General features: G+C 38.4%; 5 protein-coding genes across 14 annotated transcripts in view; 2 read left to right on the top strand and 3 right to left on the bottom strand.

The window, feature by feature from the left end:
* Positions 1-8554, top strand: part of LOC115245585 (zinc finger protein 236-like) — a 19392-nt gene extending 10838 nt beyond the window's left edge. For 7 of the 8 annotated variants that reach the window (XM_029823975.1, XM_029823978.1, XM_029823979.1 and 4 more), the window contains 19 exons: positions 1274-1411; positions 1542-1685; positions 1763-1880; positions 2008-2150; positions 2217-2442; positions 2516-2594; positions 2771-2906; positions 2985-3124; positions 3315-3668; positions 3773-4007; positions 4083-4326; positions 4415-4524; positions 4608-4847; positions 4991-5355; positions 5563-5701; positions 5810-5919; positions 6016-6262; positions 6336-6612; positions 6921-8554. In XM_029823975.1, the coding sequence (XP_029679835.1) occupies positions 1274-1411; positions 1542-1685; positions 1763-1880; positions 2008-2150; positions 2217-2442; positions 2516-2594; positions 2771-2906; positions 2985-3124; positions 3315-3668; positions 3773-4007; positions 4083-4326; positions 4415-4524; positions 4608-4847; positions 4991-5355; positions 5563-5701; positions 5810-5919; positions 6016-6262; positions 6336-6612; positions 6921-8113 (4638 nt within the window). In that variant the 3' untranslated portion in view covers positions 8114-8554. Of the gene's footprint in view, positions 1-400; positions 1063-1273; positions 1412-1541; positions 1686-1762; positions 1881-2007; positions 2151-2216; positions 2443-2515; positions 2595-2770; positions 2907-2984; positions 3125-3314; positions 3669-3772; positions 4008-4082; positions 4327-4414; positions 4525-4607; positions 4848-4990; positions 5356-5562; positions 5702-5809; positions 5920-6015; positions 6263-6335; positions 6613-6920 lie in introns of those variants that run through there. The other variant, XM_029823981.1, reaches the window with a different exon arrangement.
* Positions 8327-10805, bottom strand: LOC115245588 (probable tRNA (uracil-O(2)-)-methyltransferase). The gene is made up of 2 exons (XM_029823983.1): positions 9843-10805; positions 8327-9520 (listed from the first exon to the last, which is right to left on the bottom strand). The coding sequence occupies exons 1-2, from the start codon at positions 10803-10805 to the stop codon at positions 8621-8623; spliced, it is 1863 nt and encodes a 620-aa protein (XP_029679843.1). The 3' UTR covers positions 8327-8620.
* On the bottom strand, positions 10805-11548 carry LOC115245598 (LYR motif-containing protein 9-like). Its single transcript, XM_029824004.1, has 3 exons — positions 11348-11548; positions 10991-11083; positions 10805-10894 (listed from the first exon to the last, which is right to left on the bottom strand). Exons 1-3 carry the CDS (start codon positions 11468-11470, stop codon positions 10859-10861), a joined length of 252 nt encoding a protein of 83 aa, XP_029679864.1. The 5' UTR covers positions 11471-11548; the 3' UTR covers positions 10805-10858.
* A 617-nt stretch (positions 11549-12165) lies between these two features.
* On the bottom strand, positions 12166-15273 carry LOC115245594 (ras-related C3 botulinum toxin substrate 1-like). Its single transcript, XM_029824000.1, has 3 exons — positions 14553-15273; positions 14038-14249; positions 12166-13928 (listed from the first exon to the last, which is right to left on the bottom strand). The coding sequence occupies exons 1-3, from the start codon at positions 14920-14922 to the stop codon at positions 13626-13628; spliced, it is 885 nt and encodes a 294-aa protein (XP_029679860.1). The 5' UTR covers positions 14923-15273; the 3' UTR covers positions 12166-13625.
* On the top strand, positions 14837-18623 carry LOC115245590 (phosphatidylserine decarboxylase proenzyme, mitochondrial). 3 transcript variants are annotated; one of them, XM_029823994.1, is made up of 6 exons: positions 14837-14929; positions 16104-16170; positions 16244-16481; positions 16562-16795; positions 16881-17151; positions 17222-18623. In XM_029823994.1, exons 2-6 carry the CDS (start codon positions 16130-16132, stop codon positions 17680-17682), a joined length of 1245 nt encoding a protein of 414 aa, XP_029679854.1. In that variant the 5' UTR covers positions 14837-14929; positions 16104-16129; the 3' UTR covers positions 17683-18623. The 3 variants fall into 3 exon arrangements, with proteins under 3 accessions (XP_029679854.1, XP_029679853.1, XP_029679852.1); XM_029823993.1 differs by lacking the exon at positions 14837-14929 and adding an exon at positions 15306-15411; XM_029823992.1 differs by lacking the exon at positions 14837-14929 and having other exon boundaries at positions 16004-16170.
* The last annotated feature ends 37 nt before the right edge of the window (positions 18624-18660 follow it).

The following is an 18660-nucleotide window of genomic DNA, read 5'->3' on the forward strand; positions in this document are numbered from 1 at the left end:
AGCGGCCGACTTTGGGAAGATCAATCGACGCGCGGGGAGGAAGCTGCTGGACCGCGAGCGGCATGCGTGTCGGAAAAAGTGCAATGTCCTCCTTCGAAGGCGTGATACTGGTCGCGGCGACGCGCGAGAATTAAGAGGCCACGGCAATCTCGACGATCTCTGGACTCTTCTTCAAGAAGAACTTACCTTGCAAGGAGAAAGGAAGAAAAAGAGGGGGGGGGGGGGGGGAAAAAGAGAATTTATTATATTGCACTAAGATATTAAATCCGCTGAAGGAAGATAGAGAAAAGATAAGAAGAGAAGGAGAGAATAATAGAAAAAACAAGGGAGAGAAGAAGAAAGTCAATTTTATTTTATATATTTTATTGCGTGAGATCGTCCGAGAGAAGAGAGAAAAAAAGAGAGTAACAAAAAAAGGATAGAGAAGGAAGAGGAAAACAGAGAGTGAAACTCTATTTTTTTGCAGTCGTCTGTTTGTCGCACGAGATATGACCACGTGGACGCTATATAATAAAGATCCGTGTATAATTTGTCACTCACATTAATTATAATCGCTCAATTCGATCCACGAAGGCGAGTGACATTCTTGAAGATTAGTGCTTTATCTGATCTCTAATTTATTTTGCTTCTTCTTTGACGGTATTTTTGATCGATAGGAAACAATGGGAGATACAACTCATCAGCGAAATTCTACACGTGACATATGCGAATAATAATTCAATTTACTATCAGTATGTGATAAGCCGAATTCTGTGTTCAATATTTCGTTCCTTATCGTTAAGAAAAAAAATTGTTTCTTCGAGACGAATGATCGATAGTCACGATAAATCGCGGTGGGTCACCGCGTTGTGTTCAATGCCTTGTGTTCGTCCTACTTTTTGCTCCAAGCACTGCCATATAAGTACTCACTGCCCGCCGGCGCGTATTACTTTATGTTACACGACATAATCTGTGCCGTCTTCCGATATGTCGTTTGCCGTCGACTGCCTGAATTTCGCGCTTCTTCTCATCTGCACGCGCGTGTTTCATCTCGCTCTTGGAATCAGCGCTCAGTATTATAAGGTACATTTCAATAATCTCTAAATTATTATAGTCGCAAGGAAGCTGCTTCGAAATGAAAAGAGATACTATACTTTATAAAGAATTTTATATGTGTATGTAAAATTTAAAATAATTTTTACAAAAATATTTTAAAATAATTATTTAATTGTGTGTGTGTCTATATATATATATATTAATTTTAATTATTATATTCAAATAATTTTTTTTTCAGGCTCAATTAGACGCGCATTTGAAGCTTCACGGAGAAAAGTGGGCGAATGAGGATGTTGGTGTACGAAAGTGTAAATTATGCAACAAGCAATTCACGCAACCTGCGCTCTACCGAATGCACATTCGCGAACATTATAGGGTGAGTAGGAAGAACTTATCAAGTACCGTAAACTATTATCCTTTTTTTCCTTGAGAAGAACCTTTATGTTGCTAGTAAAGCTAGTAAAGCTTTGCTCTCCGGGGGTCTTATCGCGTTTATTTCTCTACAGCTACAGACGAAGATAGTAAAGCAAACTAAGAGGGGAACGAAACATAAAACAATGTACAAATGTACCATATGTTTGAAGAATTTCCAAAAGCCGAGTCAGTTGATGCGGCATATCAGAGTGCACACCGGAGAGAAACCGTTTAAGGTAAAAGCTCTTTTTGCATATATAAATAAATGGTTTGAACGAACGATTGTTTCACACGTATCTTTTTACTTGTGCAGTGTACCGTTTGCAACAGGGCATTTACACAAAAAAGTTCACTACAAATTCATGCATGGCAACACAACGGTATTCGGCCACACAGCTGCAATCTCTGCAGCGCCAAGTTTAGTCAAAAAGGTTCGAGAATTTGCGATCAATATTACATGTAATGCGCCGAAAATTGTACATGATAAGAAAAGTTATTCTAAATTAATATTCTATATCCATCGACGGTTTCTTACTTCTCTATCTTCCAATTTTTCAGGAAATCTAAAAGCGCATATACTCAGAGTACATAATGCACCGGAAGGCGAGCCGACGTACGCCTGTTCTTATTGCTCTTGTATCTTCAAGAAGCTGGGCAGCTTAAATGGCCACATAAAGCGAGTGCATTCTAATCCGGAGGAGGTAAGCGCGATATTCGGTTGTTTTGTGTTAAAATGATTCGAATAAAAAAACGTCATGCTTGTTTAGGAATCCGCCGATAAATCCTCGGCAGCTAATTCTAGTATCTCTTCGGAAGCTGACATGCGCGCGACGGTTGATAGCGTTATATCGCAGTTGGCGTCTTTGGAAGCCGTCGTAAATAATACCGCAGGTTCCACGGGGTCCGCGACGTTGAATGCAGAGCAGAACGATATCCTGCAACAGGCGTTGAAAAATAGTGGTTTGCCGAACAAAAACGAAGTCCCTTTGAAAGGTAATTATTCCTCATATATTCGCCATTTGTTACAAAATGAACATCACATCTAATGTTTTTTTGCTCGTAACAGAGATCGCAGAACCGAAAAAGACGGATTTGCCAACAACATATGTCACATTGTTGGACAAGACTGCTGGCAGTTCTTCGAAGTAATGCTCTTTATTTTACGCGAAAATATAAAATCACGACGGAAAGTAGATCGGCAATTTAAAAAAATTTATAGATGATAATCTAAAATTATGGACAATGACTATTAAATGCGACAAAAAAATGCTCTGTTTACTATTATAATTTGGAAAATAAATAAAACTACTTACATTTGCAGGAAGTATCATGCTATAAAGCAACGTTGCATAGGAAATGTACGGTGGTACGTATGTTCGTTCTGCCCGAAAGAATTCAAAAAGCCGTCGGACTTGATACGTCACTTACGGGTGCATACGCAAGAAAAGCCCTTTAAGGTAGATAGATCTTTCGTTCATTCGAATTCACAATCGCGACAAATAGACAATAAATAATAAAGTCATTCTGTCTTTTAGTGTATGTATTGTGTGCGTTCTTTCGCGCTAAAATCGACAATGATAGCGCACGAGCGAACTCACACCGGAATAAAGAAATATGCTTGCGCTTCCTGCAATAAAACTTTTGCGTGCCATAGTAGTCTTACCTCTCATACAAGGTAAACTTCTTTGTCGTATATAATATAATCTAATTTATTTTAAGTTTTAAAGCTAAGCTAAATTTTTATGCTTTATACATGTATTTTGCTTTATTCTTTTTCTGAGTATGAATTGCATATCTGTATATATATTGTATCCTCTACACTAAAATATTAATTTTTAGCAATAGAAATCTATTCCTCTTTTCAGATTACATATGAAACCGCACAAATGCAATATATGCGGCAAGTTATTCAACTCGAGCATCATCCTGAAAAATCATATGAAGTGTCACATGCGGGAAAAGCCCAAAATATCGCCGGAGGCGGAGAGCCTGGTGCCGCAAGTAGTACTGCAGGAGCCACTTGTCATCAGCGACGCCGGTAACAAGATCAGTGTTGCCCAAGTGCAATCGAAACAAAAGCAATTGTACGAGAACGCTGGCGTGACCAGGCCGCATGAATGTTTGGTCTGTCATGCGGCATTCAGGAAAGTCAGCCATTTGAAACAACATTATCGCAGACATACCGGCGAACGTCCTTACAAGTGCTCCAAATGCGACAGGTTTGAGATTTTATTACTTAACTATAGATTAATTTACAATTTGCAATTTGCAATTTGCAATATACATATATCGATCAAAAATTTTTACGGTGCCACTTTTACAGGAGGTTTACATCAAATAGTGTCCTGAAATCTCACTTGCACACGCATGACGACGCAAGGCCGTACAGTTGTTCGGTATGCAACACAAAATTCTCCACGCAAAGTAGCATGAAGAGGCATTTAGTCACGCATAGCAATAAAAGGCCATTTATGTGTCCATATTGTCATAAGACGTTTAAGACGTATGTCAATTGTCGAAAACACATAAAAAGACACAAGCACGAACTGGTGCAACGGGTACATATTTAAATTCTAGAAAACTTGTTGATGAAATGTGTTAAAATATTAAAGTTTCATATATGTTTTAAATAGCAATTAGAGGAACAAAAGACGCAAGAGCAGAAGGAACAACAGCCTTTGAGAGAAAACAAAGAAGCTGGCTCAGCTCAAGCCTTATCGGCAAGCATCACTCTCACCGAAGATATGGAAGTGTCGTTCCAACCGCAAATGGCGCCAGATTTCACGCAAGCTTTTTCTGATCACTTTCAAAATATCAACGCAGGGAAAGATAAGTCTTTCTTATTGACAAACAGCGCGACAACGTCAGCAGCAAACCGTACGTTCTCCAACAAATATAAAATGTACATCAGATTTTGAAAGAAATCGATTATATACATTTATATATACGTAATTATATTTTTCAGAAAATTTATCTGTCGACACAACTAATTTAGAAACTTCACAAACTTTACATGCCGATGAAACTGGCACCATCACGTTGTCTCATTACTCAGGGGATCAAACCTTCACAGCGGTACATAGCATTAATAGTTATAAAAAATGCATAAGTATTACGATATAAAGAGAAACAAATAACATTGGCATAAAATTTTGTAGGAAAGCATACAAGAAATCGAAGAGACATTGAATCAACAACTGTTTAATATTGGCATGAATCTCGGACTGGCAAACAATCTACCGAAGCAAATGGAGACGAATACGAATTCTCTTGACAATTCCAGGGAACAGCCGGTGCTCAATATAATTTATGAGCATAACAAAAATCTGGATTCGTCTGGCAATACTATATTCACGTCGCAATTCGATTCATTTGATATGAGCCAGATTACGTTACAGGTGAATGCACTTTCTACACAAGAGAGTGATATGGTTCTAGAACTAAAATGTCAGCAATAAAACATGCACACTGTAACCTATTTTTTAACTACTTCACTGATATCTCTTTATATAAATATGAATTTCAATAATCGATTTTGCAGACGGACAGTGAGATGGACATCAATTTGAATCCGACCAACACAACGAGCATATCTGGTATTTTGCCCAGATCCGTGGAAGGAGATGACAGACAAGAAGAACAACGTGCTATTCCGGTTACTACAGTCGATAGTATAGACGCTTCTGCAATTACGAAGAATGCTCATCTAATGGTAATAAATTCTAAGGATAATTGTTCGGAATTGGTGAGCCTTTCGCAAGTATGTCCATCGAAGTACTCGAAGATCATCGCGAAAGCGGACACTACAAACGGATTAATCGAGATGCAAGACGCGACTGAACATGAAAAAGCGCCACAGAAAAGTAATGTTATATCATGCGAGAGCGAGAGAAATTCTTTATTCATGTAAGTCCTTCTAATTTATATGTGAAATCGTGTTATTATAGAGCAATTAAAAGATATATGGTACTTGCAGGAACAACTTTCAAAGTACGATACAGCCGGATACGCTCGTCTGTGGGCGAGAGAAATTCTTTATTCATGTAAGTCCTTCTAATTTATATGTGAAATCGTGTTATTATAGAGCAATTAAAAGATATATGGTACTTGCAGGAACAACTTTCAAAGTACGATACAGCCGGATACGCTCGTTTCTTCAGGAACAAATAATTCTGCCAAAATATCGGAGTACAATAATTTATTAGAGTGTCATATATGCCATCGTAATGGTTTCACGGCAGAGGGATTGAAGGTAATATTTTCGGAGTATTTGTACATTACGATGTGAGATTATAACTATTTGCTAAATCACGTAATAAAACCGATTTGATATTCAATAAAATCAACGTAATCTCCGCAGGAACATTTGGAATCTCATTGCGGTGCCAAAATGTATGAATGTCCGACGTGTTCCCAGCGATTCCATACGAATGGTGGTCTCAACAGGCACACGAAGAGGCTGCACACAGAGTAAGCAAATTGATTGATAGAACAATGAGAAATATATCTCTTAAATTCATTTCAGTAGAACATCTAAAAATCTTTCTGGTTTTGTGTGTCATACAGGCTATTGAAATGTACGACATGTAAGAAGGTGCTGGACAGTAAATCACAATTGAAACATCACAGCAAAATGCATAGCGGGATTTTAAAAGTTGTGCGCCTGGGACCGAACGAAAAGGATGCGATCTCCTCTAGTTCTTGTCTTCCGTCTATAACGATGCTAGACGTCCGAATGAACACGGACTCGTCGGTATCTGAGAAAGTATTAATGGACGCAGTTGCCGAGAGGAAAAGCATGGACCGCGTAGACGTGAGTACACATGTATTTTCATCGCTTTTTAAAATATTTTTATATTTATATCAAATGACTTTCGATCGTTCAGGAAAACGCGGAGAGAAAAGAGACGAAAGAATATACGAACAAATGCAAGTACTGTCCAAAAACCTTCCGGAAACCGAGCGATCTCATTAGGCACATTCGCACGCATACGGGCGAGCGGCCATACAAGTGCGATCACTGCAACAAGAGCTTCGCGGTTAAGTGCACTCTAGACTCACATATGAAGGTTCACACGGGCAAGAAAACGTTTTGCTGCCACGTCTGCAACAGCATGTTCGCTACGAAAGGCAGTTTGAAGGTCCACATGCGACTGCACACGGGTAATTTCCCAAATCATTTTATGTATCGTAAAGTATGTAATTGAAGGAGGGAAAGAATTTTTGTTTAAAATTAAAGCTTTTGTCACATTCCACGCTATTACATTTTTCTGTAACGATAGCTTAGTATTTCATTTCAAAATTTATGTCTACAAATGAATTGAAATCAAGAAATAAATTCCAGTACCAGAAATGTTTCATCCATTTAAGATTTTCAAATGTCAGAGTTATATATGCGCGATGAAAATAAAAATTTTATTTAAAACTTGAATAGGTTAAGTTAGGTATAATAATTTGCGATAAATTTTCAGGTTCTAAGCCGTTCAAGTGTCCTATGTGCGACCTGCGATTTCGCACTTCGGGTCATAAGAAGGTGCACATGCAGAAACATGCGAGAGAACATAAGGGCGGCGCGAAGCGCAAACCTAAACACCAAAAGATCGCGGCAGTAGCGGAAGTGGCGGCTAGCCTCGAAAAGATTGGTAACAGGTCTTTGGACCACACATCGAGGACGACGACGACGGCGGCCGTGATCAATGGCGGCGAAGTTGCGCCATCGCAGAATCTTGATTATTCCCCGTTGGAACACAATGAAATGAATCTTAGTGGCGCGGTTCACTTGCCGAATCAAATCGCGTTTAATCATACCGATGCGACAACAACGACGATTCTCAACAACAATTCCATGCTGTCTTTAAACGACAGTAACGAGTTGGTGGCGAATCTGCAATTTCTGCTGGCGAACGGTCTCGTCACTATCCAAACAGACGATACGATGCTGACGACGCAGCCAGCATTAAACAGCGCCGCTGAAATGCCGACCAACGTGATCGAATTAGTTGGTACGAATCCTTTCCAGGAAGCTTGCAATCTGGGTAACGCCAATCATCAGATAGTGATAACCAGCCAAGTATCAAGTGAGACGACGACCACGAATGCGACCGACGCGGCGATTATTCAAATGAACGATTGCTTGCCACCCGTTTCCATAGTACAGATGCAGAATCAAGATACGAACGTTGGTGGTGACGAATCCAAAGTAAAGACAAGCATTCAGTCAACAACGACAATATGTGACAGTCAAGCCGTGGCGACGGAGACAGCTAAAACCTCGACGCAGTCATCGCGGAAGGAGTGCGACATATGTGGCAAGACCTTTACAAAGCCATACCAGATGGAGCGGCACAAGCGCATTCATACAGGCGAACGGCCATACAAGTGCGAGCAATGCGACAAGTCATTCGCGCAAAAGTTTACACTGCAACTGCACCAGAAGCATCATACCGGCGATCGGCCGTATCCCTGTCCGCACTGCAAGCACTCGTTCACACAGAAATGCAATTTGCAAACTCATCTGAAGCGCGTCCATCAGCTGGTCATGCTTGACGTCAAAAAACTAAAAAGCGGTCAACAGATGCTGGGCGCGCTTCTGCAGGAAAATCAAGGAGCGGACACCAAATTGATGAATCTGGATGACATACTGGTGGTAGATTTTCTCAAGTGAATATTTAAGGGAGCTCTTTTCAAAAGATGCTCTTTTCCAGAAGATTCAATCCTGTGATTCAGAGATTTTCGAACAGAGGACACAGATAGATATATAATATAACGTACTGAAAAAATGTGCCGTAAATGTGTTATCGATGATTAAATATTACGCTTCAAAATATCAAACAAACATGAAGAAAAGTTTCGAATTTTAGACAAATAGTTAAAGCTGTGATGAATGAGAGATATATTATATATCGCTTATGCTATAACAAAATATCTATATACTCGAGATGTAATTTAATATCCCGTTTAACTAGTTTACACTATATTGTTAAGTTTTATAATATTAATCCACACTGGTGAGACCATCGCATATGTGTTTTTTTCATTTTAGCTTTGACGTGCACAATCGACATTTATTTTCTTTTTTTATTTAAAATAAAATATATTGTTAAATGCATCATTGCACTCAAATAATAGAATTCCAGAGTATGAAATACAACATAATAAGCAATGAAGGAACTCAATGTTGAAAGTCACAGTCGATCTCGAGAGCGGGACATCCATCGGGATGGTTCTTGTAAAACCAACAAGGCTTAATTTTTCTCAATAGTTCACTGTTGTTCCTTTTCCTCCTAGCTTTCTTCCTTTTATCAACAATGCCGGGAATCCGAAATTGCACTTTTCCTTGAGTGACGCAGAAAATATGATTATGATTCTTCAGTAAAGTTTGCAATCCTCCGCACTCGTTTCGTAGTTGTCGCAGCATCTCAGGCGCCAACAGCTTTGCCACTTCACCGATGCCGACCTGCCCACCGGCGTTCCACGTTTCACCGGGTCTCCGTTCCAGCGATATTCTGCGATTGGCCCGCAAAAGATGTGCTACGACTACGTTGACTATATCGAGAATTAGTTCTCTGTCTAATTGCGTGCAGTTCCGCGTTCGTTCCGTCGAACTTCTCGGTTTAAAGCTTAGAGACCACGGATCATTCTTCGCTTCGCTTCCTACGGTTTCTTTCAGAGGTAAGGTGGCAACTGCCGATCTCGCATTTATCATTTTCTGAATGTCGGCGTCCAGCGTCGCGGAGTTCTCCCTCGCGTAAGTCCTCTTCCATCCGACGAAACAAGTTCGCTTAGTCGACGGGATTCGCAATCTGTCCATTAGTGTGAGAAAACCGCAGCCTTCGCATACACTCTTAACGTAAGACATATACTCTGAATATTGACTCTCGCCGGCGTTGCACCGCCGATATTTCGCACCGTCGAATTCGTAGGCGCAGCACGGCAGCAGGAAGAATCGGCACTCGTAAGAACTACGCGCCGCAATTACCGGGATCCACGGGGTGAGCTCGTCCGAATGATTCCCTATGATCCAGTCCACTCCGGGAAAAACTGTCTCTGCGGATGGAACAATCGTGCTGACCTGGTACGCACAAATCACAGTATGATTATTATACTAGAATATGTACAGTAAAAAATTATTATTAATATTTATAACAGAATGTAACAGTGCAATAGAAATATTAGCAAAAAGCATTATTAAAAAAATTACAGTCCATAAAATTCGTGTACAATTATTACACAACAATATTTATCAATTTTTGACATAAATAGCATAAAAGAATTGCCGACAACAAATTATTGTCAACGAGTAAAAGAAAATATGTGGATTTAATTATGGACTGCTATAATATCTGAACTCTCTTCAATAAATTATAATTGTATAGCGAATATTGTATACATACTTGCAAATGAGTACTTTTTGAGAACAGGTCCCAGATCTTTCTCCTGCGCAAATCGATTCCCGTTCCTTTATGACCCTCGCTAGACAAGACGTAGACGAGAAGACCATTGCCGCAGCCGAGATCGACGAATGATTGCAGCTCCTGCATATCCTTTTCCAATCTCTCTTTTTCCCATAGTAGCAACAGGTATGTCGCGATCGCGATATCCTCATAAACAAACTTTGCCGGATCTGTGTTCTCTGGCCATATTTCCACCATTTTCGTGCCATATTTTTCCTTTAAGCGATTGTATAACAAAGTGTACTTCTCGATAGAGATGAGACTGAGAGAACTGATTTTCGAATTGGCTCCATCATTTTCGCTTTCCATCCACTTTATTAGACGCGGGAAAAATTTGAATCTCAGCCAGTCACAACTTTTGCCATAGTTATCAGCATCCGATTTATGTACATTTATACAGGTGGAACCGTATTCGTGATGCTGTATACTATAAGGTGTATTCGGACCTAAAGACTGTTTATCCGAAATGATCGGTTTATGGAAATTAGTAACGCTGATGGATTTCTTGTCAATAAATATAAATTCCAGCGTAGGCGAGAATATCTGTGTGTTGCGAGGCAGAAGTTTCTTCATACACAGATACACTTTATCATCATTTAATACCTTAAGTGGATCCGTACATTCAAATGATTGACAATATTCTGTGATATTTAACGTATCTAATAAGTCTTTTATATTTCTTGAAGATAAATCACACTCGAAATCATTAGGTTGGATATGAAGCTTCTCAATGCGTTTGAAAATATCCAGAACATTGCAACTGACTATGATTGTTAATAGTTCGCGAGATCCTAGAATCCTACGATTAACAACATGAGGATTTCTCATCCAGATAGCGATTGCTTTCCAAAATTGCGAGGCACTGCTGTTGGTGCTCTCGCTAGCAATCTGTTCAAAATTCATTTTGCTATCTAATACTAATATATGCATACATTAAGATATATATTGATTATTTATCATTTTGGCATTGAAGTGCTACCTGGTTGTTTATACTGTCAAACAAGAAAAAGATATAAATTATTACTGATTCGAATATCTCCAATATATATAATTCCAACTTAATTTACATGTCAATAGGGAGAAAGTACCTTTTGTATCACCCATTTGGCATCTAACAATGCTCGTTCCATAATTTGCTGTATACGTTCCTCATCAGATTCTGACGCGTGCTGCTTGAAACTCTAGAAGAGGAATAAGCCTTCGTTAACTCAAAAGTTATTAATGAAAAGAAAATTTGCCATCTCTAAGATTATTTTTTTCGCGAAGAAACGCAATGGCTTTTTCCTTCTCTTCCCATTAGATCTATACTTTACTTTTAATATTTTCAATTTTGATTATTCTACATTTATATTTTAATAGATTGAAACTTTTTTTAAAATACTTCTGTGTATATCCAGTTATTCAAATTGGTTTATCGTTATCGAGTAAAAATATTTTTCACGTACTTGTTTGACTGAGTGCTTGTAAAATTGCTGCGTGTGTTTAGGTAGTTTTTCGCATTCACGCAATAAATATTTATACAATTGCTTAGGTGTATTCAACGTTGCACTGCCGACTCGGTTCGCCATTGTTTATCCGAGATCACGAGAGGCACATGTGGAACCGTAACTCCTCTCTTTCCTCATCTACTATTTTCGACGTATGGTATCTCATGCAGTGATTGCTAATTATACCCGTTATTGATAAAATAGAAAGTGAAGATATCATTAACCTGTTTAAAATTTTATATCACAGACAATTGCAAATTACGCTTTTGTTTTAATATCTTCTTAGCGCAATAGTCTAATAAAATTGAAATATTAAATAAAAAAGGAGATGATTAATCGGTATAGAGATTATAATATTACATAAAGATTAAAATTTTTCAAAATACAGAAAGATGTGAAAAACCATGAAAAATGTTAAAATATAAAGAAATTTCAAAGTTAATTGAATATATACAATGCACTAGCAAGTATATAAAAATAGGATTTATGCCAGGTTCTATCTAATAATACTTGGATTTTTAATGTTTGATTGTAACACTTTGTTGCAAGAAGTTATTTTAACTTATAGTGAGACTGTAATTCTTATCTCACAGTAGATTTAAAATTTACACTTACATTCAATTATTTTTCAATTTAAACAAAATTGGAAATTCTTGGAAAGCCCAGATCTTTCGCTTTTGTCAGATGACTGATCTCTATTATTGAGCTATCTATCTACCCACATATGTTATCTCTAATTTTAGGCACGACATACATAGAGAGACTATTTTCGTTTATGATGAATAAATATTTATATACAATTTATTTTTGATGCGCCACACATGATATAGAAATGAATTACAGCAAATTAAATATATGATATTATGCATTTTTTCGTTTTGAATCTTATGCAGTCTTATTCGCGTACAATTCCGTATGCAATACACATCCATAAAATATCCGGAAGAAAATTTCAAGTAAGATCACAGCAATCTTCCATAGCAACTTGAAGTACAAATATGTAGTAGATCGTCAAATACCACGGATTTATTTACGCGCTAATTATTGTATTAATGTTCCTCTACCGTCATTGACATATCGCTCATACAAACACTACTACATCACATATGCTTATATCAAAAACGCGTTTTACCAAATATCATTGTTATCAATATCGCTTACGCTATATATATATATATATATTTTATATGTATATATGTGTGTGTGATGTCACGCGGTTATCGTCGATCTGCGAAAGTGTAACGTGATATTTTAAAGCTACTATTACACTACTAAAATACCAATATATCAAAGATATTAAAAAATAAATATATATATATATTTATATATATATGTATATATATATATATATAATGTCGCAACAAGTAAAAAGAATATACAATTGTTATATACCACATGTGGTTAAAAGGACCACTTAAAATCCTCGATAAAGAGAGAGAGAGAGAGAGAGAGAGGGGGGGGAGAGAGAGGGAGAAAAGAGGGAAAGAACTGATCTTTACCGCAACAATTAAAACAAAGATATTACATGTACGAAAATCACAACCAGCGAGTAGCCAATTACTATGCTAGTATAACAAAAATATGATTAATATTATACAATAAATTATACCACACTTATATGTGGCTTCAGGAATTTTACGAAGGCAGCACTCGCTCGCTCCGTCTGTCAGAATTGTAATTCGATTAACAATTTGCTCCCAATAATGTCTCTCAATATCTGGATCTCTGCGCAATATATTGTCGCGTGCACATAGGAGCAACCCTTAAATATACTAATTACTCATTGACTATGAATTAGGCATCATTATTTTCGGCACTGTACGGCTTTCTAGTATCCTATTTGGCATATTATTCTGGCAGTTTGTTAGTTCGTAAAATGTTTCGTAAATGTTCGTAAAATATTAAACGCATATAAAAAAAAATAAGTAATAGGCAATCCATGCAGATGAGCGAATTATGTTAAAGCGTCGCGTGTAACAGGGCTGCTCTCAATGCTTATTTTCGCGCACGGAAATATCTATTAATAATCTCGTCTAGTCTAAAATCTAAATAACAAAGTATCAGCTGCCTCTCTTTGTATGTCGAGATAATCTTTAACGTACCTAGCTACCGAGTACATCATGCTAATAGAGAGGGAGAGATGTCGATTCTGACAGAGGGGAGAACGACCGCCTATGATCACAGAGGGATTCTAAAAAAGTATAGAGTCTATCTCACTTATAATAGGATTGTTTCTTTAGGTCTCGCTCGAAGACGGGCGTTCCCAGCAGCACAACCATCTACGCCACAACGGGGGCGGCTTCCTACGCCGGTATAGTAAATTGGCGCCTCCGCGTCGCGTATTGAGGGCACTGACTATCGCCTGATCGAAGGCCTCCTTGAGGTCGTGTTGCGTTAACGCGGATGTTTCGACGTAATTGACGGCGCCTAGTCTCCGCGCCAACTGATGACCCTGGATAGTGGTGATTGGCGCCTGACCGTATCTCGCCAGTTGCAGCATCAAACGCACATCCGATCTTAGATCGCTTTTCGTTCCTACCTGGAGAATTATAATGACAATAATTACATTATTGTTAGATTTACAATATTTTATTAATAAATATAATATTATTAACCGAGATTTTATACAATCTATTTGTAGGTCATACCAAAATAATTGGAGCATTGGGGCAGTATTTTCGCACTTCATTGATCCATCTAGAAGCCACGCTGTGATAAGAGGAAGGACATACAACGCTGAAGCAAACTAGGAACACATCTGTCTCGGGATAGCACAATGATCTCAACGGATCAAAGTCGTCCTGGCCCGCTGTATCACATAGCTGGACATTCAGCGGTTGGCCATCAACATTTACAACCACTGGATAGATATTATTACAAAGATGTTAGTATATTGTGACGGATTAATTTAATATATTTTTATTTATTTGTGCTCGAGGGCTAAATAAAAACAAAAAGAAGAATTTACTATGATAGAGGAAAGCAAATGTAAATACTTTACTGAATTTATAATCAAGCATATTATTCTGGTCATTTTTAAAAATTACACTTTATAAAACAAACCGAATATGTATTGCTCCACAGATACCCGCAGTATGTATCCTCGATTTATAATCTTGAGCCATATTGTTAGCGAACACACGCATCCCAGAACTATACGAACCATTATAATTGTCAAACGCAGTTGGCACGTATTCCCCGGGGAAGCCGTTGGTGGAGTACGAAACTACCAGGCTGGTCTTGCCGACCGCGCCGTCGCCCACCAAGACCACTTTGATCCTTTTGTCGAGTGGTGTCGCAGGATGCTCGGCCACGCTTTGATTTTGTGCTCCAGTACCCACAGCTGTCGACGACGACGTTGTCGTTGCTGTCGCCATCGTCACCATCATCGTCGTCATCGGCTGTTGCTGCTGTTGTTTAGCGACCTGCATCTGTATGGTCTGTCCGCTCTTGAGCAACGGCCTCGTCCAGTTGGTGTGCGAGGACGGCGGCATTGTCTCGTTCTTGATCTTACCGCAGCCCCGACCTTTCATGCGTCAGGTGAGGATACTCCGCGAATGCGACGGATCCCTCCTTGTAATTCTCCTCGACCTCCTCCTCGGCGCCGATGTGGACGACGTCGTTGCTTTACTTCAGGGTAATGCCGTTTCGGAGCAGCGTCGCGTCGTCGCGCGCGTCATATCTCCGCTCCGGGAACAAAATCGTCGGCCACTGGTTGATTCGATGTGATCTTTGGTAACGCAAGGTATACCGTCGGGATGCTGCTGTGGGGCCGGGACAGCGCAGATGGACAGACCGAGACAGACGGCGACGACGATGGAAAACAATGGGAACTGACGAGAGCGAACGCGAACCAATTGTGATCGCGCGGCGGACAAAAAAAAAACCAGTCCGACGATTCACCTGCCGCGACGCGGAGCCACCTGTTATCGCGCCCCCGCCTCCTGGTGTGCTCCTCCTCACCATCACCATCAGTGGCGGTCGGTGTCGCGTGCGGCGTGCACGCACCGCGGACACGCACGGTACGCACGCATGCATGCGACACGCACAGGCGACGAACGCATCGCGTTCTTTAACCCTTTCCGGCATGCGCGCGTCATATTATTATATATATTTAAATTAGAGATGTTTATCGTTAGTCGATATTATCGAATATTCGATATTTTTTTACATTGTTTTAAAAATATCGAATCTGAAGTATCATTTACATAAATTATTTGTATTGACATGTATAATCGAATTTTATATATATCAATACAAAGAATACAAAAATTACTTTCTTAGAAAGTGCATAAAGGGAAAAAATACTTTTTATGTATATAAAATATTATTTAATTTAGTAATGTTGGATATTATGTGAATTTAAATCAATTATGATTAATTGCAAATCTAAAAGTTTAATTTTGATTCAATCACGCATTGTTGTCGTATCATATTTAAATTTTAGCATGGTTTATGGTAGTTTTTAGAATACTCTGATAACGAATATATGTTAAATGTAATCTATGTTAACGTAATTAGTATTGTGATATCGAAAATATTTGTTAAAAATATGAAGCTGAAATAATATACATTCTTGTAATTTGCGAATTACATTTGTAAAAAAATCAGATTTGAAAGATGCGCGCGCATTTGAATTGATTTGAATCTGGAACTGGTTTTACACGCGTGCAACATGCTTGTAATGAGAATGTTCATTTCACATAATTTGCAGGCTAGATAATAAAAATCAATCGCAGGATGATTACGAAAAATATGTGGAGACTGGGTCTTCTTGTCAGGTATGTTTCGCTGTCATTTATTATTCAATGATTCTGCTTTCACAATAATATAACCTTTTTACGTTTCTTTTAGAGGATGTCAATATTGTGCCACTTTGTTAAGAATAACATCACAACGTTCGACAAGTCTTGTCAGAAGTTGTACAACAAGTGTCAATATAAGATACGTTAAGAACACTCGTCGACGATGGCGAATGATTGTCCCTGGAATTGGATTATCGCTACTTGCAGCAACACAATGGGATTATTTACACAAACATGGATATTCCATCGACATACACGATAGGCCAGAATTATTAAACGATGTTATGGTAATCCCGTTATAATGAACGATAGATTTGTGGTAAATCTGTCGAGTTATTAAATGAAATATAAAATCTTATTGTTATAGGTTACATGTTACTGCTGCCTGCCATTGAGAACAACCAGTAGGATATGGGGTTGGTTGACAAGCATCGAGTTGCCAGTTGCTTTAAGACCAAAGCTCTATGGATTTTATGCGAACATGTTTCATGCTGATCTAGATGAGATAGAATCAGATTTGTCTGCATTTCCAAACCTAGTGGAATTTTTTGTAAGGGCTCTTAAGCACAATGCGAGACCAATTGCTGCGAATACAAACATGGTGATTATTTTATTACAAGCAGATAATTACATCTTATTTAAATCTGATATTAAAAATAATATTGATGGCTGGAAATTGCTTATAGATTTCACCCGCAGATGGTAAAGTCCTTTACTTTGGACCAGTAACTTCTTGCCGTGTGGAGCAAGTGAAAGGAGTAACGTATGACCTCAGACAGTTTTTAGGTGATTTAAACAATTCCACATCGAATAGAATCGCGGACGATTATGTTGATTCACTTTTGAAGAATCCAGATAATAGATTGTATCAATTAATCATTTACTTGGCGCCCGGTGATTATCATCGATTTCACAGTCCCACTGATTGGAATATAAAACTTCGACGGCATTTTCCAGGTATGTATTATCTTTTAAAATTGTAGCCTATAACATTCGCATCTTATTTTTCTAAACAACTCTTCTTTAGGAAAATTATTGAGCGTCAATCCGAAGCTGCTAAAGTTTATGCCAAATCTGTTCTCGCTGAACGAGCGCGTCGTATATATCGGGGAATGGACGGGCGGATTCATGGCCTATACAGCTATTGGTGCGACTAACGTGGGCTCCATAAGAGTTTATTGCGATAAAAATTTGGCGACCAATACAGTGCAATGGCCGGAAATTGCGCATCCGAAAGAGGCGAGCTTAGATTATATGCGTATAGATAAAGGCGAACTGTTTGGCGAATTTAGACTCGGGTCCACGATCGTGCTTCTATTCGAGGCACCGCGAGACTTTCGATTCTGCCTGCAAGTCGGCCAGACTATTAAAGTCGGTCAGGCGTTGAGCGCGCATATTAACGAGCCCGAGGAAAGACAAATCGAACGACGACACTTAATTATGGATGTCGCCCAGGATTGGAGACATTTATGGAAGCCTAAAATTTAAAGAGCGAATGATAAAGTAGAAGCCGATTTTAATTCTACAGAGAAATTAGATACGTACCTGCGCGTCGTACGCTCGCAATTTTTTGCGCGAAGCCGTAGGCGGTTGTAGGCGGAAAGAGAAGAATAGCTTAATGAAAGATCTAGAAATTCGGAGTCTCTCGGAGTAAGTATCGATCTTGTAATTACTTTTGTACATAGCCACGTTCGTGCGCGGAAAATAATTATATCTCACACGATTTATCTAAAATTACATGTAAATTATATCTTACGCGAGAGTACATTCGTTCGTTACTTTAATTACGCAAACATCACGCGAAAGATGTGATTTTTAATAGGTTTGACACAATTATTTGTACTTATTGCATATACATGTCTCATAGAGCCTGTATAGATACACGTTAATTACGTAACGCGTTGTAATTATAATAATTATAATTGAAAACTGTACGAAACTACTCTCGTCGCGTGAAAATATATTTCTCTCTCCTCTTTGTGCGTCATTACTAATAGAGGTCGGATAGTAAATTGTTTTACTTGCATGCCAAATCGATCTTCGTTCACAGTTAAGTCGACCGGGTCAAGGCCATTAGATGAAATACTTGCCTCAATTAAAGCTCTAGCTCCTTTTTTTAAACTAAAAAGTAACAAACACACATCGTAAGTCTATGAGCGCACGAAACGTCGATCTGGCTAACCCATGCGAGAGCATTTTTACCGATTCTCTTTACCGTTAATATTAATATGTTATTTCTAAAAAATTTATATATTTATATAAATAGATCAAAATATCGTTTGTGCTTGCACGGTAAGTGCTCGTGCAACATAACTCTGCACTCTATAAACTAGAATAAATCAAAATATGATTGTTTAATCATAGAGAGAGAAGCAGATATATTTTATGGTGTAAACAAATGTATAGAATAATAACAAAATTTATTTCAGTACTATATTTTCTTAAATAATAATGAATGTATATCCA

The sequence above is a fragment of the Formica exsecta genome, unplaced genomic scaffold (assembly GCF_003651465.1).
Source record: "Formica exsecta isolate Colony F162 unplaced genomic scaffold, ASM365146v1 scaffold122, whole genome shotgun sequence".
Classification (NCBI taxonomy): domain Eukaryota; kingdom Metazoa; phylum Arthropoda; class Insecta; order Hymenoptera; family Formicidae; genus Formica; species Formica exsecta.

Coding starts and splice junctions, on each gene's coding strand:
- LOC115245588 (XM_029823983.1), bottom strand. CDS start 10,805: ATGAATTTTGAACAGATTGCTAGCGAGAGCACCAACAGCAGTGCCTCG. Junction 9,521..9,842: donor CAAAAAGTACTCATTTGCAA/GTATGTATACAA, acceptor TGTGCGTACCAG/GTCAGCACGATTGTTCCATC.
- LOC115245598 (XM_029824004.1), bottom strand. CDS start 11,470: ATGGCGAACCGAGTCGGCAGTGCAACGTTGAATACACCTAAGCAATTG. Junction 11,084..11,347: donor ACAAGCACTCAGTCAAACAA/GTACGTGAAAAA, acceptor TTCCTCTTCTAG/AGTTTCAAGCAGCACGCGTC. Junction 10,895..10,990: donor CCAAATGGGTGATACAAAAG/GTACTTTCTCCC, acceptor CTTGTTTGACAG/TATAAACAACCAGGTAGCAC.
- LOC115245594 (XM_029824000.1), bottom strand. CDS start 14,922: ATGAAAGGTCGGGGCTGCGGTAAGATCAAGAACGAGACAATGCCGCCG. Junction 14,250..14,552: donor TGCGTTTGACAATTATAATG/GTTCGTATAGTT, acceptor ATATCTATCCAG/TGGTTGTAAATGTTGATGGC. Junction 13,929..14,037: donor CCAATGCTCCAATTATTTTG/GTATGACCTACA, acceptor ATAATTCTCCAG/GTAGGAACGAAAAGCGATCT.
- LOC115245590 (XM_029823994.1), top strand. CDS start 16,130: ATGATTACGAAAAATATGTGGAGACTGGGTCTTCTTGTCAG. Junction 16,796..16,880: donor TTGCTGCGAATACAAACATG/GTGATTATTTTA, acceptor AATTGCTTATAG/ATTTCACCCGCAGATGGTAA. Junction 17,152..17,221: donor ACTTCGACGGCATTTTCCAG/GTATGTATTATC, acceptor ACTCTTCTTTAG/GAAAATTATTGAGCGTCAAT.